Below are 18,398 nucleotides of genomic sequence, written 5' to 3'. Positions count from 1 at the left end.
AAATACGACTGACGTCACATAGGTAGTGTGGGTACTGTATATATGTAGCATATGATTACAATTTTCTTAAAAATAGGTGGCGACTTAGCGCGTCTTATTTTCAGCTGTAATGGATTCCATAACCAAACGGTCTGTGTGGTATAAGATTTCGTCATAAACGAAGAAGAATGTGCCGGCATTTTTAATTTCAGATTCTCTGATGATCTCAAAGATCTCTCATGCCTAATGTGAAGAAATTGGAATCATGGTTCGAATTAAGAGGAAGTGAGAGGATTGAAAAGAATGTTATAGAGTAAACTTAGTCCATTTTCCACTTTCAATCATAGTGAAAACTTCTGTATGACAAGAGAAGAAGGTAAGAAGAGTTCAGATCAGGTTTGTGATATCCACAGGTAGATATAGACCGCCCCCGTAGATATATAGGACCGGTAAAAAAAATTATCTTTTTTATTTTAAGAAGTTTTCTAAAATAAAACTACCCTAAGTTACACCTTATCACATCAACTACCTGCAAGCATAAATCCCGTCGAGATCGGTTTAAACATTTCAAAGATTAGCCAAAATAAACAGACATACGGTTAAAAATTATAAAAATGTTATTACATATACCAATATGTACCGAATATACATATATATGCAGTAAATAACGGTTATTTTAATATTACAGACACTCAAATTTTATTTACTTGTATAGATTACATAGAACCTTTTTTTTATACTTCTATATCATGGATGCACAGACCGCGGCCCGCCGGTCGAATACTGGTGGCCCGCCGACAGCAAAAATAATACTCTCGTACATTCGAAAACTATTGAATTCTATTCCAGAATAAAACCAAAAAAAAATTAATTATCTATTCTACTTCAGTTCATAATTTGCCCGAGTGGCCCCTAGTCTTAATAAGTCTGTGCAACCATGTTCTATATACTTTTAACTACTTTAATTTAAAAATAAATATTTTTAATTAAATATTACGTGTATTAAAAGGCAAAATTTTATAATATCTCTGTAATATATATATACATATATATATGTAAAAGTAACCATACCTTTATTAAACAATAGGACGCCTTGATCATGATCCAGTTTCAAATTGCCTGCGCTGCCGCCTTCACAGAAGCTCGCTTGATCGGTCAAAGCTAATTTTCGTAATGGTCTTAACACTTCACAAGCCACAAACAACATCGGTCTTGATTCTATTATAGTCTTTATCACTTTCAAAATAATATCACTTTTGCCTTGACTGTGTGATAAGACTTTGTCTAAAAGCATAGATATCGCTTGAAGTAATCCGCTATACAATATGGCACATGACTGCAAAATTAAAAAAAATATATATCATACACGTTTACATATGCCTCTCCTATTTATTTATAATGAAACCAGTTATAATCGATCTGCATTTTGTACATGATATTACAATAATCTATTGTTCTATTGTTTCTGAAAATGCTGTTAGACCTAAGGCTTTTACAGCTTCATCGGTACTGAGTTCACGGAGCGGAAGAGTCCGTGATTGCAATAACATATTTGTTTAAAACATATAGGATTCTTCTTAAGGCCGGTATGTCTTGGAAGTAAAAATAAATACATTTAAAAAACTTTTAAGTTAAACGGTTTTTTGATACCCAAATTTTGGTGGTTGTGGAAAAATATGTACCTAGTCCGCCATATTGGAACGGCGTCCATCTTGAATTTTAAATTTTGACAGAAACATCGTGTTTTACTAGTGTAGCCCTTTCATTTGACACCCATATTGAGGGGGTTAAGGAAAAATATGTAATCCGCCATTTTGTATCGGCGGCCATCTTAGATTTATAATGTTATTGATTTTATTGTATTGTCATCTAAATTAAATGTGTGTACCAAATTTCAGATCAATCTGACAACGGGAAGGTGCTTAAATTTCAATTTCTAATTTTGACCCAAACATTATATATAATATATACATATAAATTCCGTACGGTTCGAACTAAATAAAACCGTTTAATAACAACACAAAGTCTGAAGTATAAGTCTATTAATTCGAGCCTATAAAAAGACTTATATTTCTGTGGGATTCCCCTTTTCGGCGTAACGATGACGTAATGTATCTCCTAAAATTCTTAAAAGGACATGCGCTGAATCGTCGATTATTTTAACATTATAAGTAGTATTGTAAACAAGTTGTTTTATATGTACATTATAATATCAATCATGTTAATGAGTCAACAAAAAAAGTTCCACACAATTCGATTAAGTAAAAAATCTTGATTGCTATAATAAGATAAATAATATATAAGGGCGACTGGATAGTCATGTCATTTCTGTCGAAATATACAGAAAAACCGATTGATTTTTACCGCTCCGGTATTAAAAATTTGTATACTAGACGGCAAAAGGTTGTTGATAACGAAGGTGAATATATTGTTGATAAGAAATAAAAATTTGTTAAAAATGTAGTCGTGTGAATTTAACTTAAGAAAGCGACATTACTTTCCGGACCCAATAATAGTTTTGATTTTAGATATGAAACTTACAAACGCAAGGTGAAAGATATAATTTGGAATTTTGTTATATATCACTCAGACCAATGTAGAATTTGTAATCTCTTTGAATCGTCTTCAATTTAAACGTTACATGTTAATTTTCATTTCTTATATTTATCATGTGTATGTCTGATTTTAAATTATGTAATTATCTTTATTTAAAAAAATAACCTATGAAAACTTGGTTATTTTTTTAACAATACAACAAGATCATATACGCTCCTTTTTAAAATATTTTAAGCTAGTAAACTATGAAAACAGCTCCAGTGGGTTACATCTACATATAGAATGTATAATATATAATATAAAAATGTATAATATAACCTATACATGTAATGCTAACTTTAAGGTACTTTTAATACGTATTTAGAAAGATATTAAAACAATTTCTTTTTAATCCTTTACGACCTAACTTTTAATAAATACATTTAAAAAACTTTTAAGATAAACGGTTTTTGATACGCATGTTGTGGTGGTTGTGGAAAAATATGTACCTAGTCCGCCATATTGGAACGGCGTCCATCTTGAATTTTAAATTTTGACATAATCATCGTGTTTTACTAGTGTAGCCCTTTCATTTGATACCCATATTGAGGGGGTTAAGGAAAAATATGTAATCCGCCATTTTGTATCGGCGGCCATCTTAGATTTATAATGTTATTGATTTTATTATATTGTATTGTCATCTAAATTAAATGTGTGTACCAAATTTCAGATCAATCTGACAACGGGAAGGTGCTTAAATTTTAATTTCTAATTTTGAACCAAATAAACATTCCGTGCGGGTCGAACTAAATAAAACGGTTTAAAAAGGTTGAATGCAAATTGTAATACATTTCGTTAGTAAGTGGAGCTTTTTATTACTTGTCAGTAAATAAGTTAAGTTAAAATAGGTTTAATTACAACTAGCTGTGCTGCGACTTCGTCCGCGTGAAATTCAACCGAAATAAATTGTTAAGTTCTTTTTTTCGTTCCAGAATTTCTCTAAATTAAAAGTATCCAAAGTTACTCGAGTAAATGTCGTCAAAATCGGTTAAGCCGGAACAAACAGACAGACATTAACAATAGCTTTGGTATATTTACCATATATATTCATATGCATGTAGTAATAACCGATTATTGCTACAAGCATATGAATATGTAAGAATAAAATATGAATTAGAAATAAAGTATAGTAAGCAACAAACTAGATGTAAATAGAAATAAAGTTGCAACTGTGATAAAATAAATGAAAGAGAAAAGTTATAATAAAATAAAATATGTCGGGAATTGCAAATTGTAAATAGACCTAACTGCAGTGATTGAGGATGGATAAAAGGTAATAAATAGAGTGGAATATTAAAATTAGATATAGTACCCGACTATAAAAGTTACACACAAACACACACATCGACCTTTGGAAAGCGACAATCGGCTAATTTAGGCTTCATAGAGCGTTATCTCTGTCGAACGAAATACACCGACTGATAAGATGTCACATAGGTAGTGTGGGACAGAGATAGTGCTCTACGAAGCCGAAATTAGCCGATCGTCACTTCCCGAAGGTCGATGTGTAATATCTATCGCCGGGTACTTGTAGATATTGTGAAGAATGAAAGAAGAGAATGGAAAGTAAAATAAGTAATTATTAAAATAAAATCCCTGTCCCCAACCAGATAGGGGTGAAAGGAGAGCTACCCCATAGCGGGTGGCAAAGAAAAAAATAACCGGTTATTTTAATTATTACAAACAGACACTACAATTTTATTTATATGTATAGATAATTCAAATGAAATGTATACAAACCGTTTTATCCAAGAACAAGCATATCTTGTTAATTGTTTCCAATAAATTGTTTTCTTGTTCCGTCGACAATATAAATGTTTCACCTTCGTAATATTCAAGTATGTAATAAAATACGGCTACCATTCTTCTGGCAGTTATTGCTTGTTCTTCTTTATACAGTGGCCTGGAATTTGTTATTTTACACATACATGTTGATTTGTTACAGGATTAAAGCATTGTACCATACAAAATCAATGGTTTCTGAAATAATAAATTACGTAATGACACCACACAAATAAATATTCAGAAAATTAATGTTTTTTGATACATTAATTTTTAATTTTTTTTAAATGGAATCAGGCGTTATTTTGCGGAAGTCCATCCTAACTAAGAAAAGGATCAATATTTAGCCACTTCCGCACATGCAGCATTGTGATGTGTTTGGCACTAATCGGTGTAACATAACTCCTAAAGATGCCCCGTGGAGGGGTGAAACACGTGTTGAGTGGTTTAACGGTGGTAGTTGTGTAATTCGCATTGTTTGTCACATGCGCATTTATCAGTGAGCTGGCAGGCGGTGCACTTTGTTGCACGACTACGACTGCATACGCGGATGTAGCTAAATATTGGTCCTTTTCTTACTTTAAAATTTTTGGTTAACAATTTTATTAGAAAAGTGTATAGTCTTTATTTGAGATGTAAACTCCACAAAAAAACAAGATATGTACAGGATGTATAAATATAAACGTAATTATAAATTGAAATAATGACAGCATTTTGAAAAATTCAAGACTTATACTTCTTTAGGCAGCTAAAAAAGATAAAAAATTTATGTAAAAAAAAAATTGATAAAAGGTGGTAAGTTCAAAATGGCTTCTTAAATTATTATACAATATATTATACAGAAGCTATTAAAATATGGCTGTCAAACCTAGAAAAAAGTAACCAACGAGTAAATCATTTAATAAACAATAAGATTATTATTTATTTCATAAAAATTTACAAAAATAAAATCCATTATTGGTTTCTGACCGGCTCAATTATGTGAAGAAATTATTATTGTTGTATGAAGTACAGGAGGCCCTAAAGACGGCCCATAAAAATTTATATAAAGGGATGTATGGCAAAAATATGGCAAACACCTTTTAAGCTTTTTACACATGTTTCCAATAAATATAATGACAACTTCGAAACTAGTATAAGGCGATACATATTTTTGTTGTTTGACCATGTTAGAATTATTAGTTTATTTAGCTTGTCAATGATATAAAATAAAAACGTTATAAAAACTGTTAACAGCTTCCAGCAGGCAATAGCCATAGCTCCAGTACGACATAGTAGACCCTTTCGCTGCGAACAGCGCCTTTAGGCGCTCGGACTATGGACACTTTCTCTCGGCGAACCAACGCCTTTTGGCGCTCAGACTATAGATACTTTCACTCGGCGAACCAGCGCCTTTTGGCGCTCGGACTATAGACACTTTCTCTTGACGAACCAGCGCCTTTTGGCGTTCGGACTATAGACACTTTCTCTCGGCGAACCAGCGCCTTTTGGCGCTCGGACTATAGACACTCTCTCGGCGAACCAACGCCTTTTGGCGCTCGGACTACAGACACTTTCTCTCGGCGAACCAGCGCCTTTTGGCGCTCGGACTATAGACACTTTCTCTCGGCGAACCAGCGCCTTTTGGCGCTCGGACTATAGACACTTTCTCTCGGCAAACCAGCGCCTTTTGGCGTTCGGACTATAGACACTTTCTCTCGGCGAACCAGCGCCTTTTGGCGCTCGGACTTTAGACACTTTCTCTCGGCGAACCAGCGCCTTATGGTGCTCGGCTATAGACGCTTTTTCTCGGCGAACAGAGCGTATATTTGATTTACATTATCGTATCAATAACTGCATGATAATAGACATTATTTTTTGGTTACCAACGCAATACGTGTAAAATAGGCTAGGATATTTCGTTACATAAGCAAATAAATACAAACCAAAAACATTAATTTTGCCCCTATAGAGGGTAAGCCAATCATCGACATTAATATTTGCGCCCTCTCAGGCATCTCATTTGAAGTCCTTCATAAGAAGGGCTTAATCGGGCAGTGTCATCGCTGCCAGCTGTACGGGCACTCTGCCCGCAATTGCAACGCACGCCCTAGGTGCGTCAAATGCTTGGGTGACCATGGCACTCAGGATTGTTCCAGAACTCCCGACACAGAGGGCCCTCCAGCATGCGCCCTGTGCCAAACGGCAGGCTACCCCGCCAACTATCGGGGTTGCGCTAAGGCGCCCAAGCGGCGGCCGGTAGGCCCTCCCCGCGGCGCACGCGTCGCAGAGGGCCGTCCGGCCGCCCCCGTCAGAGGCTAATACTCTGTCCTCTTTCCCCTCCCTCGACCGCCTCCGCGTGGGCCAAACCCCTCTACCCCGCACAGGTGGCGGCTCCCCTCAGGCCGCGGTAGCGACTTCAGCGCTCCCATCTAAGGCTCCCCCTAAACCGCAGCCCAAACCAGCCGAACCATCCACAGGGCTCGCAGACTAGTCGCTTTCCCTAAAAGCCCTCCAATCGAGATCCCTAAATAGCTAATTACCACCTCGTCAGGAATGACAGACTTCTCAGGAAGGAAGCAGCACTTCGATTTATTTCAAAAGGCCTCTGCACTGTTCCCCTCTTGATCCACCACCGCTCACCAACTTGGAAGACTCAGCGCGTAGAATGTCCCGCACCGGACACTCTCCACTAATACTAATATCTGCATACCTCCCAGGTAATAAAGAGATACTCCGCTTAGACATTAGGACGCTCACCTCCTTAGGTCCAGCAGTCTTGATTTCTGGCGACTTTAACAGCAAGCACGACAGCTGGAATCTCAGCTCTAACAATGCAAACGGCTGTAAACTTTACAAAACAGCCGACAAACTAGGTTTAGCCATAAGGGCTCACTCATCACCCACTCGCTCCCCCGACAACCTGCTCCCTCACAGGGCGTCAATTATTGACCTAGCCCTATTTAGCAACGTCACGTTACAAAATAATCGAATCGCTTCACGAACTCGACTCTGACCACCGTCCCGTCATAATGCAACTGGGCCAGAGCGTTACAGAGGTTCTTACAACCAAAACTAGCGTTACTTGCATGCCCATAAGTGGAGACTCAAGGACATGAACTCCCAGCATCTCTCTAGTATTCCCGACAACCTCAACTCGCCTGTGGGAACCCTACAGGCAGTAAACTCACTTGCCAAACACGTTCACTCAGCCACCGAAGAATCTACCCGGAAGACAGTCATCAAGCGCAAGTTTGTCGACTCTCTTCCGAACTATATTAACGCGCGCCTGATTAAACAAAAAAAACGCTGCCATGAGACTCCACGATAGGTATCGCACCAAGGAGAATAGACTGCGTCTTCGCAAACCTTAAAAACCTAGTCAAAGAACGGCTCGCGGAGCACAGAAACAAAAAATGGGACGATCTGCTCAGTGACCTCAAGCCCAAAAAAAAGATTTCTTTTGGCGTCTGGCTCGTCTCGTCTGGCTGTTAAGTCTCAAAGCAGACGATAGCTGCCTTATGCCCCCCCTCCCGCATTAGAGAATCCGACTCCTCCTTGGCATTCGAGGACGTCGACAAGGTTGAATGCCTGGCCGACAGCTTAGAGCAACAATGCACAGACTCAACTTCGCCAGTAGACCCTATCCATCTGCGTACGGTCGAAACTGAGGTCCGGATGAAATCGGTGCCCCCACCGAGCGGACCGGAAATCCCTCCCGTCTCCTCTAAAGAGGTCGCAGACCTTATAAAAGTTCTTAAAATGAAATTAACCCCGGGGCCTCATGGCATATCCAATAGAGTCCTAAAATTCCTTCATCCGGATAGCAACGGGGGCGGATTAGTTCTAGCGGAACGTTGACCCCCATGGCGACTTCAAACCCCCCACGGTCCAAGAGTTCTCTCTGGCTTGCTCAAAAATTTACTTTGAGTCGGCCTCCGCACATCCCAATCCCCTAATAGCTAGTGCCTTACGCTACTCCCACCGCACCTCATTAAAGACCCAGAGACGTCCTAAACACGTTCTCCTTGTTCTATCAGAGGGTTCCCACAGAACACTCGCCACACCGCACTCTCTGCAGACACTCACAACACTGCAAGCGCAAACTACTCAGCATCATCAGCATGGTTGCTGATGATGCTGCGTAGTTGGACCTGCAACACTTTACACAGGTCGTCGTGTTCTACATTACAAAACAAAACATCACCCACCACTCCACAACATCCGTTTTTAGTGAGCGGCCGCCCGCTCCTTAACCGCGAACAGTGTTCACGGACCCTTCCGCTCCGTGAACTCAGTACCGATGAAGCTATAAAAGCCTTGGGCTAACAATATTAACATCTGCAGAAACATTACAGTAGAACATAAATAAATATTTTCAGTATCTTATAAATTTTTCTATATAATTAGAGTAAGCAGTAAAATATTAAGTCTTGAAATGCGTATGTATAAACAAAATTATATAAAAATGAAGTATATTTTAAAACCTAGTTTGAATTTTTAAAAATGGAATTAAAGCATTTTTCAATTTTCTAATTTTAAAACTGGAACATGTCCAGTTACAGCCCATATAATACTAATATGTATTATGTAAGCTGATATCTAAGATACCCAAAAAAACCTATATAATTAAATTAAACATTGATAAAACAATAGAAACAATTTCAAACCTGTAAGAAAGTTAGGTTGCGTTAGGTTAGGTTTTATTTTAATTTGTGTATTAACCTTTAATTTTCTCGAAACAAAGGAAAATGTAAATCTATACACCACTTTCAAAATAAACCCTCCATATATGAATGTATGCTATATACATGTATGTATATATGTTTGTTGGAGTTTGTTGTTCCGTTAGAGGGATACTCTCTACTTTTTCAATACTATAATTGTCTGTAAGAAACCGCCTCATGTGGTATGACCGCCCATTGTACTTTTTCTTTACTATTATACAACTATGCATGATTTCCTAGCGTGTACAATAAAGAGTATTGAATAAATAAGAAAATAAGTCGTAAATTATAAGTAACTTTTGATATAAGCAAACTATTAAATTTAAAATATGATCAAATGACTGCTCCCGTCTCTTTATTGTTAAATCCTTTACACCTATATCCAATTGTATATATAAAGCGATCATTGAAACTATTTTACGATGATTTACATTTTATTGTTTAACCATGTTGAAATTATTTTAGTTTATTTAGTTCGTCAATAGATGGCGCTAGTCGTATTTTAAAACGCGCTATCGTTTAATCGTGTCGTGTAACACAAGTGCCATCGGTTCGGTTCTTCCAGTACGACATAGTTAAGGAAGTCGCTGGACTTTAAGGGTATTTTTGAAATACTGTACACACATATGTGATACAGATAATATATTCTTGATATATAACATATGAATAACTTACTCGTAACTTGTAGTCAATTTACTAATACGAGTAAGAATTTCTAGTAGTAAGGGGGGTAAGTTTAATTTTGACAGGAATAAAGAATTCCTTTCTGTAAAATAGTGATTGTGATTACAAGGTAGGTAATTCGTTTTTAACAAAAACCAGGTAAATTTGGGGGAAATGAATTTTTATATATTTATGTATTTACAGCTTATAAATCACACAGACAACTACGGCGGACTGAACCAAAAATGCTATCAATAGATATGTCATATAATATACCCAGCGCATGGACTGGATTAATTCAAATAAATAATTTAGTTCGTTATTAACGACCTCTATTGTTTTTATTAAAGTTTTTATTTAAAGTGTTACATGTAACCTACCATCTATGAACAAAAGTAACAGCCGGTTTGTTTACTTATTTATACTTGGGGCGTTAATGGTATTACACAATTTTATTTTGTTGTCTAGATAAATTTCTGTAAGACACTACCAAAATTAGAAATAAAAAAATAGAAATTAATGCCAGAATATGAAATTTGTGTAAAAAAGAATATTTATTCTTATTAATAAACCATGTCGTTTCGAAAACGTGTAATAAGAGTTTTGTAAGGGGATCTACATTTTTATATGCAAACATAGAATTTTCAGTTTATTTGGTTCGTCAATAGATGGCGCTAGTCGTATTTTAAGACGCGCTATCGTTTAGTCGTGTCGTGTAGCACAAGTGCCATCGGCTCGCTTCTTCTAATTCGACATAGTTAAGGAAGTCGCTGGACTTTAAGGATATTTTTGCCGAGCTGTAATTCACTTATGTGATCACAGCCTTATATACCTCTATATAAATATAAACAATACTGTAAGTAATATAATGTTTAGAGTAATTGCTTTGTACCATGTAATTCATATCTCTGGGAAATATATAAGCCATCTATTATGAGAGTGGGCATAAGTCGACTTGATTTTTAAGTGCGAGATATTTTTAAAATATGAGGAGATACTGATCAATTGTATTTAGTATTGCCATTAACTTCTTTTTTTTTTTAAAAAAAATTATTTTTCAAAGTAAATGGCTCATATAACAATATTTTTTTTCTATTAGAGCGTGAAAAACTGGTTACCTAGCAGTACAGCCTGCAGAGACAGATGGTAAATTATTAATTTTGATATAAAGTAATCTTAATATAGAATAAGCTCTATCTTACTATATATTAGCAACTACATATTTCACTTTTGAAACCATTGATAACTTAGTATGTACCATATAATAAAATGAGCTTTACACATACCTGCCACAAAGCAAGTCTTTTTCATTCACTATCAACAGGTTTGATGTACTCTCAATGTACTTCATGTCCATCTCCCTGTGGAAAGCTGTGGTAGTCCTCTTCGCAAGCATTTCCAGTTGGAGTATAACTTCGTTTAATACAGTTTTCGTCGCTTCGAGAATCTGAAATTGAAAATTCTTAGTTAAAATCTAATGTTTACTTTTTAATTAAATTTTATAAATTTAAAATGTCTATATTCAAGTATGGATGTACACATGCTTTTGAATCGACGCTTATTTTAACATATTTATATACATATTTTGACTTTGAATTTATATCCAACATTTACCGAAAGATGGTCTCAAGTTTAATTCCAGATATTCTGTAAAGTTTGTAAGTATATAACATTACCACTTTTGTTGAATTCTGTAGGTAAAAGGTGGAAGACTCCAACTTCCTTATGGAGAAAATACCTATTACAGCCTATTTAGAGCAATATGAACAGAATGGCGGAAATTATGAGGAATCTTTAACATAGTAAAATATAATAGAAATAATAAAAATTCTATTACTGTTGTTATTATTTATATATTTTTTGTTGTCCAAGAACACCACAGTGATGTCAATACGTGGAATTAAATGTTGTCCACACTCGGGAAACTAATTACTGTCGCGCACCCTTTATAAAACTACACTTGTAAAGAGTAACAATTAAGTTCCCCCCAGCTCTTCATATCAGAACTGCCTCCCGAGCTGATGGTAACCGTCTTTTTGACTGACAATACTGACATTATATTTTGATTCGAAAAATCCTAAGTCTATTAGAAAAAAAGAGTATTTTGATTTCGATATTATTTCTTTCAAATTGTAGTAATTTTTAAATTTAGCAATTGTGTAGTAATGTAGATACATTATTGTTAATTAAACATATGTCGGTGTCGTTAAGGAAGGCCGTACCTGGCTATAATCATTGCCAGTCTGACTTTGATAAACGTATACGTATATTAGGGGAACCGGAAACACGATTACATTTCTAACAAGTTTTTATTTTTAATCAACAATATATTCACTTTCATTATCAACAATCTTTTGCCATCTACTATACAAATTTTCAATGCCCGAGCGGACACAACTACAGAAACAATAATACTTACTGGTCCCCCTATTATGTACAATATATGTAATTTATTAATTATTTATCTTGTAATATATGTTTTATAGGTTCCGGTTCCGGTGTCCATACTGTAAACAAGTGCGTCACGAAGCTCCGCAATTAAAATATTTAAACCAGTGATAAATAGTGCTTGAACAATTGTGTCGAGTCACAAAAATATCACAGAAACACAAATAATTAATAACTGTAAGTGAACAAAGTGCAATACAAAAGCTTCGGCAAGAAAAAAAAACGAATTCCATTCGGCAAGTTCTAACCTAAAAAGTTATAATCACGATCACAACATAGACAAGAGAACACCTGTCATTAAATAGTGACAAACGTATTAAATAGTCACTTGTGGGGTTGCCAGCGTAAAAATTTCAAAACCTACCAAAACTAGTGTTGCCACTGCAAAAGTTGAATTTACCCTAAATATGGATATAAACATAGCATTATTATTAGAGAAGATGGAGGAGAAGATGAAACAACAAACTCTGGAAATAACAACAGCAGTGACGAAAAGCGTTATGGAAGGTATAGATAAAAAATTAAAAAACCTCACAGAAGAAAACGAAGCTCTAAAAACTAAAGTAGCAACTTTGGAACAAAAACTTAACTGGATTGAAAAAGATAAGAGGAAGAACAATCTAGTATTCTACGGAATAGACGAAATGGGTAGAACAGAAAACGAGTTAGTAAACTACATTAAAGAAATCATAATAAAAACCGGAACACATATGGATAGCCAAGAGATAAGCAATATATACAGAATAGGCCAAAAGGTCAAAAACAAAAACCGCCCGGTTGTTGTCACCATCACAACTACTTGGAAAAACACACAATATTGAAAAATAAGTCGAAATTCCCAACAGGATTATATGTAAATGAGGACTTCCCCAAAGAGGTATTGGAAACGAGGAAGCAACTTCAGGGACAAGTTAAGGAAGAGAGACAGAAAGGAAATATCGCTTACATAAACTATGATAAACTTGTAGTGAGAAAAACATCAGACAAAAACAGAGAAAAAAGAAAGAGGGGTGAGTCGGGCTCCCCAAACACGCCAGCGCAAAAAAAAGCGACCATAGAAAATGAATCTGTACTACCACAAGCAGGCAGCTCAACAAAAGAAATAATGAAACCAAGCATACTTAAATACGTTAACAGTGGGAGATCAGCCTCACCTGGTGAAACAACAAAAAACTAGCGACGGGCATAGGCACCTGGAACCAAAACACTAGAAAAACCACAACTCTGTCAAAACTAACTAACAAAAACAGCATCCCAATCCGACCGGTCACCGTGGGAGAAGTAGACCGAAACCCTCCAAAAACAAATAACAACAACGACAACATATCATGCAGTTTACAGACACAAACGCAACTAAACACAAATCAAAATGGCCCTGTAGAGCCCTCGATTCTCCAAATCAAAAGATGTCAAATATTCAATATAGCTACCCTAAACGTGAGAACCCTCAGGACACATGAAAGCCTGATTGAATTGGAAAAAGCGCTGGAGAAGATAAAATTTGACATACTGGGTATAAGTGAAATGAGAAGGCTAGGAGAAAGAATTGAAGAGCATAAAAATTACATTCTATTTCAAAAGGGAGAAACGGCAGGCCAACGAGGAGTGGGCTTCATAATCAAGAAATCCCTGAAACAATATATACAGGAACTGATCGGGATCTCTGAAAGGCTGGCATTACTGATCATAAAATTCCCAGGTTACAAGAAGCAATGGGCAATAATGCAAGTATATGCGCCTACGGAACAAGCGGAACAATCAGTAGTAGACGCGTTTTACGAGGAAGTTTCACTAACAGTGAAAACTAACACAGATAAGCACATAATCTTGATGGGAGATTTTAACGCTCAGGTGGGTGGCAGGCAAAACAACGAAGAATATGTTCTTGGAAAGTACGGACAAGGAAAAAGAAGTAAAAACGGAGAGAAGTTAATCAGCTTTCTAATGGAACATAACTTAACCTTGATGAACTCAATTTTTAAGAAAAAGAACAAGAATAAGTGGACTTGGATCTCCCCAGATGGAGCATACAAAAACGAGATTGACTTTGTAATAAGTAGCTACCCTAAGGCATTTACAGACACCACAGTCATATCTACCCTCAATTTCAACACAAATCATCGTATGGTAAGAAGCTCTCTCAAAAAATACCCAAATAAAACTTCGCGGAAGCATATTAAAAACTTGGTGACAGAACAACTCAAAGTAAACTATAGCAGCTGCAGCACAAATTATCTAGGAGACTTGGAAAACGTAGTAAACAGCGACAAGATTGATGTGAGAGAAAAGTATAGTCTCCTTGGAAAACAACTACAAAAATATATGACCACTAGTGAAAACCAAACCCACAACAAGTATCAACTTAGCAACCAAACTCTAGAACTAATAAATGAAAGAAAGAAATTAATATTCAACCAAATAGGGAAAGAAAACATAAAACTGATATCAGAATTAAGCAAGAAAATAAGAGAAAATATTAGGAAAGACCGTAAAATAAAAAGATTACAAACCCTAGAATTCCACATATCAAAAACAGGAGGAGTTAAAAAAGCATTAAATGAATTAAAAGAGAAAGGCAAAGAGTGGATACCAAGACTGAAAAAGAGATCGAAGACCACCGCGAAGAGAAAAACTATTAAAGACATAGCCACAGATTTCTACCGACAGTTATACGCACACCAAGGACCAGAAACACCCAAAAATCGCAACTGTAGTAATACAGACGACGAAGAAACCATCCCCAGTATTCTTCCAAAAGAAGTGGAGAAGGCCATTGCAAGCCAAAAGATGGGCAAGGCACCAGGGCCAGATAAAATAACAAACGAATTAATGAAAGGAACAATGGAAGAGCTAGCACCAGTTTTAACCAAAATATTCTATGAGATCTTGACAAGCGGCTGTATCCCAGAACAATGGACAGAATCCCATATAATATTACTGTACAAAAAGGGAGATAAAGAAGACATTGGAAACTACAGGCCAATAAGCCTAATGTCAAACGTATACAAGGTGTTTGCTAAACTTATACTAAATAGAATCACCCCAATGCTAGATGAGCAGCAACCGATCGAACAGGCGGGCTTTAGAAAAGGGTTTTCGACGATAGACCACATCCACACAGTTAAACAGGTCCTGGAAAAATACAATGAATACAACAAAACCCTATATATCGCCTTTATAGATTATGCCAAGGCCTTCGATAGTATAAAACACGAGAACATATGGGAGGCACTTAAACAACAAGGAGTACCGGCAGTATATATAAATATCATAGCAAATATCTATTCGAACAGTAAAGCTAGAATCCAATTAGAGTCCTTGGGCAGCGAATTTAACATTGAGAAAGGAGTTAGGCAGGGAGACCCACTCTCACCTAAACTGTTCTCCGCAGTTCTTGAGAATATTTTCAGGAAATTGGACTGGGAAAATTATGGTTTAAATATAAACGGGAAAAGATTGAACCACCTCAGGTTTGCAGACGACTTAGTCCTCTTCGAGGAAAAAGCCGATAATTTAGAGATCATGATCCAAGGTCTAAATAAGGAAAGTCAGAAAGTCGGATTAAAAATGAACGCCGCAAAAACGAAAATTATGACTAATAATCAACAGAGGAACATAAAAATTGGACATAAATACCTCGAATATGTTAAAGAATACATATACCTAGGGCAGGTTATCTCTACCGAGGAACAAAATACAAAAGAGATAAATCTGAGGATAGCTATGGGATGGAGAAAGTACTGGGCCCTAAAGGAAATAATGAAGCCTAAAGACCTTGGAATGGCAATAAAAAGAAAAACCTTTAACACATGTATACTACCTTGTCTAACTTATGGATGCGAAACTTGGTCACTAACTAAATCGCTCAGGGAAAAACTAGCCATATGTCAAAGAGCAATGGAGCGAAGTATGACAGGCATACGAAGACAAGATCGGATCAGAAATACCATTGTAAGATCGAAAACTAAACTGACGGATATATTAAAAAGAATAGACCAGCAAAAGTGGCGATGGACTGGTCACATGATTCGTGACAAGAATGGGAAATGGAGCAAGGCCATAACAGAATGGTACCCGAGAGATGGAAATAGAAACCGAGGAAGACAAAAAATAAGATGGGAAGATGATTTAAAACTGACTGCGGGTGTAAAATGGAGAAGGGTTGCAAACGACAGAAGTCAATGGAAGTTTTTGGAGGAGGCCTATGCCAACAGGCACACTGAAATTAGAGACATACTTTAAAAATAAATTTAGTTTTAAAATATGTAGCAATAGATTATTTTGTAAATACTAATTTCGGAATAAAGGGCTTTATTATTATATGTTTTATATTTATATAAATAAATCATGCGATGTCCAACTTACATTTATTGTTCTCTTATGTAATTCTTCTCTACCTTTATCTGATGCTATTGATGTCAGATCCTCATATATATCATTCAATGTTATTTTACTTCTGTTTGTCATTCTTGGACATTTCGGAGTACTAGCTATCCTATGGAATGTACTGAAAACTTTAAATCTGTTCGGAATGGAGCCCATAGGTCTTTGTAGTTTTTCATTGTATTCAAGGATGGAATGTTGTTCTAGTGTTGGTTCCATTGTTAGAGGTAAGATTTGACTTAACTTCTTGGGTTCTGAAAAGTATAATTGTTAATTGTTATATCCGTGCCTCCGAATTTATGCTATTATGATAATTTAATCATCATTACAATCATAAGATGTCCACTAGTGGGTATAGGCCTTCCTCCATTATTTCCTATAAGACATAGCCAATATAATAAGATAATAAATGCATCGAGCCAGAGAACAACAGGCAAAAGCAACTCCAGGGGATTATATATTTTTAAAAGAATGTAAAATTACACATTTAATATACATTGTAATAGGCTAGAGGAATGTATATAATAATCAAGAAGTGCTATCTACTATGAAGTAATTTATAGTGTATAAACCCATAGCACAGAAAAATTGTTTGGGAGTTTTGTTAACCTAGCAATGGTAACTTTCTGAACGTTTTATAGGATCCTATTGTTATATACATCGCTCATAGATAGATGCTAAGTGAATAAAGCTGAGTCCAAGGAATACATAATTATCAAATCATTATAAAACTCCTTGCTGACACCTATTCAAAACCTTACTCCGGCTGCCGCGAGTTCGACTGCGTCTGGTGGCTTGGATTTTAACTGGTCATGATCTTTTAATAATATATGTTTACTTTAGGTGTTTCAGACAGGCTTCCTGTCTTGTTTCATTAGACCACTTCCACAAAAATCTGCCACCATTCTTCAAGAAGCATAGTTGGATAAACTAAATCCATCTCCCTCGCAAAATGGACAAAGCAACCCGGTTGGTAAGGTTGTAGAAGTTAAGGTTGTAAAAACCAGACAAGGCAATGTTTTATGGACAGTTTTCTGAGCAGGGTATGCCTGTGTGAGGAGAATGCTGCATCATACAGAATTAACCAGCTTAATTCACCAGTGACCTCCCCAAGATCACTGGACAACAAGGGTCTGCTAGAATTTATTGAGGAGTATTGGCTTGCATACTATAACAAAATCTACAACACAATGCATCCTCCACACTACTGGCATGCATTGTCATCCCGAGGGAAATTGCCATAATACATAATATTGCTCGACTAAAACCAACCCTGTTGAATAATGTGTGAAATATCACTTGGTTGCAAAAACCAGCCCATGGTACATACATGATAAGCAATAAATTAAGTTTCACAAACAGTTTTTTTTTATAAAACATTAAATTTATTACTTACTATTTCTATATGCAATGTTAAGTTTAAGAATACGATGTGAAGTGTGGCTTTCTGTCTGCACAGTTTTAGACGATCTCTTTATTCTATTCAACAGTGGAGACTTTAATTCATTGTGCAATGCGATGCTATTGTTGCCTTTATAACTGAAATTACAAAAAAACAAATGATAAGGATAATACTCTGTGTTGCCATCACAACCTCTGCACCACAGATAATACAGTTAAAAAACAAACAAAAACCTGGCCAAAAAAATCTTCAACTAGTTGATTACCATGGAAGAATATGATGAAAACACTACAATGTATTAGAGCCAATTTAAATATATAATTGCCTCAACTGGAGGAGTCTTTTACCAATTGTAGGGCTCCAGTTTATTAAATAAATCCGATTAGACATATAAATATATTAGGATTATACATATGTTTTTTTTTATAAAGATTTACCTA

General features: G+C 35.9%; 1 protein-coding gene across 1 annotated transcript in view; it reads right to left on the bottom strand.

Moving 5' to 3' along the window:
• Positions 1-18,398, bottom strand: part of LOC137923619 (ATR-interacting protein mus304-like) — a 28,435-nt gene that overhangs the window by 7,413 nt on the left and 2,624 nt on the right. The window contains exons 4-8 of the mRNA XM_068766836.1: positions 17,953-18,095; positions 16,539-16,810; positions 11,012-11,172; positions 4,315-4,477; positions 1,051-1,315 (exon numbers count right to left, since the gene is read on the bottom strand). Coding sequence (XP_068622937.1) covers positions 1,051-1,315; positions 4,315-4,477; positions 11,012-11,172; positions 16,539-16,810; positions 17,953-18,095 — 1,004 coding nt within the window. The remainder of the gene's footprint in view (positions 1-1,050; positions 1,316-4,314; positions 4,478-11,011; positions 11,173-16,538; positions 16,811-17,952; positions 18,096-18,398) is intronic.

This window comes from Battus philenor, unplaced genomic scaffold (genome assembly GCF_028537555.1).
Source record: "Battus philenor isolate CCGP_79_NKW_IND1 unplaced genomic scaffold, ilBatPhil1.0.hap1 SCAF_22, whole genome shotgun sequence".
Classification (NCBI taxonomy): domain Eukaryota; kingdom Metazoa; phylum Arthropoda; class Insecta; order Lepidoptera; family Papilionidae; genus Battus; species Battus philenor.
This window is presented reverse-complemented; position numbering and strand designations above follow the sequence as displayed.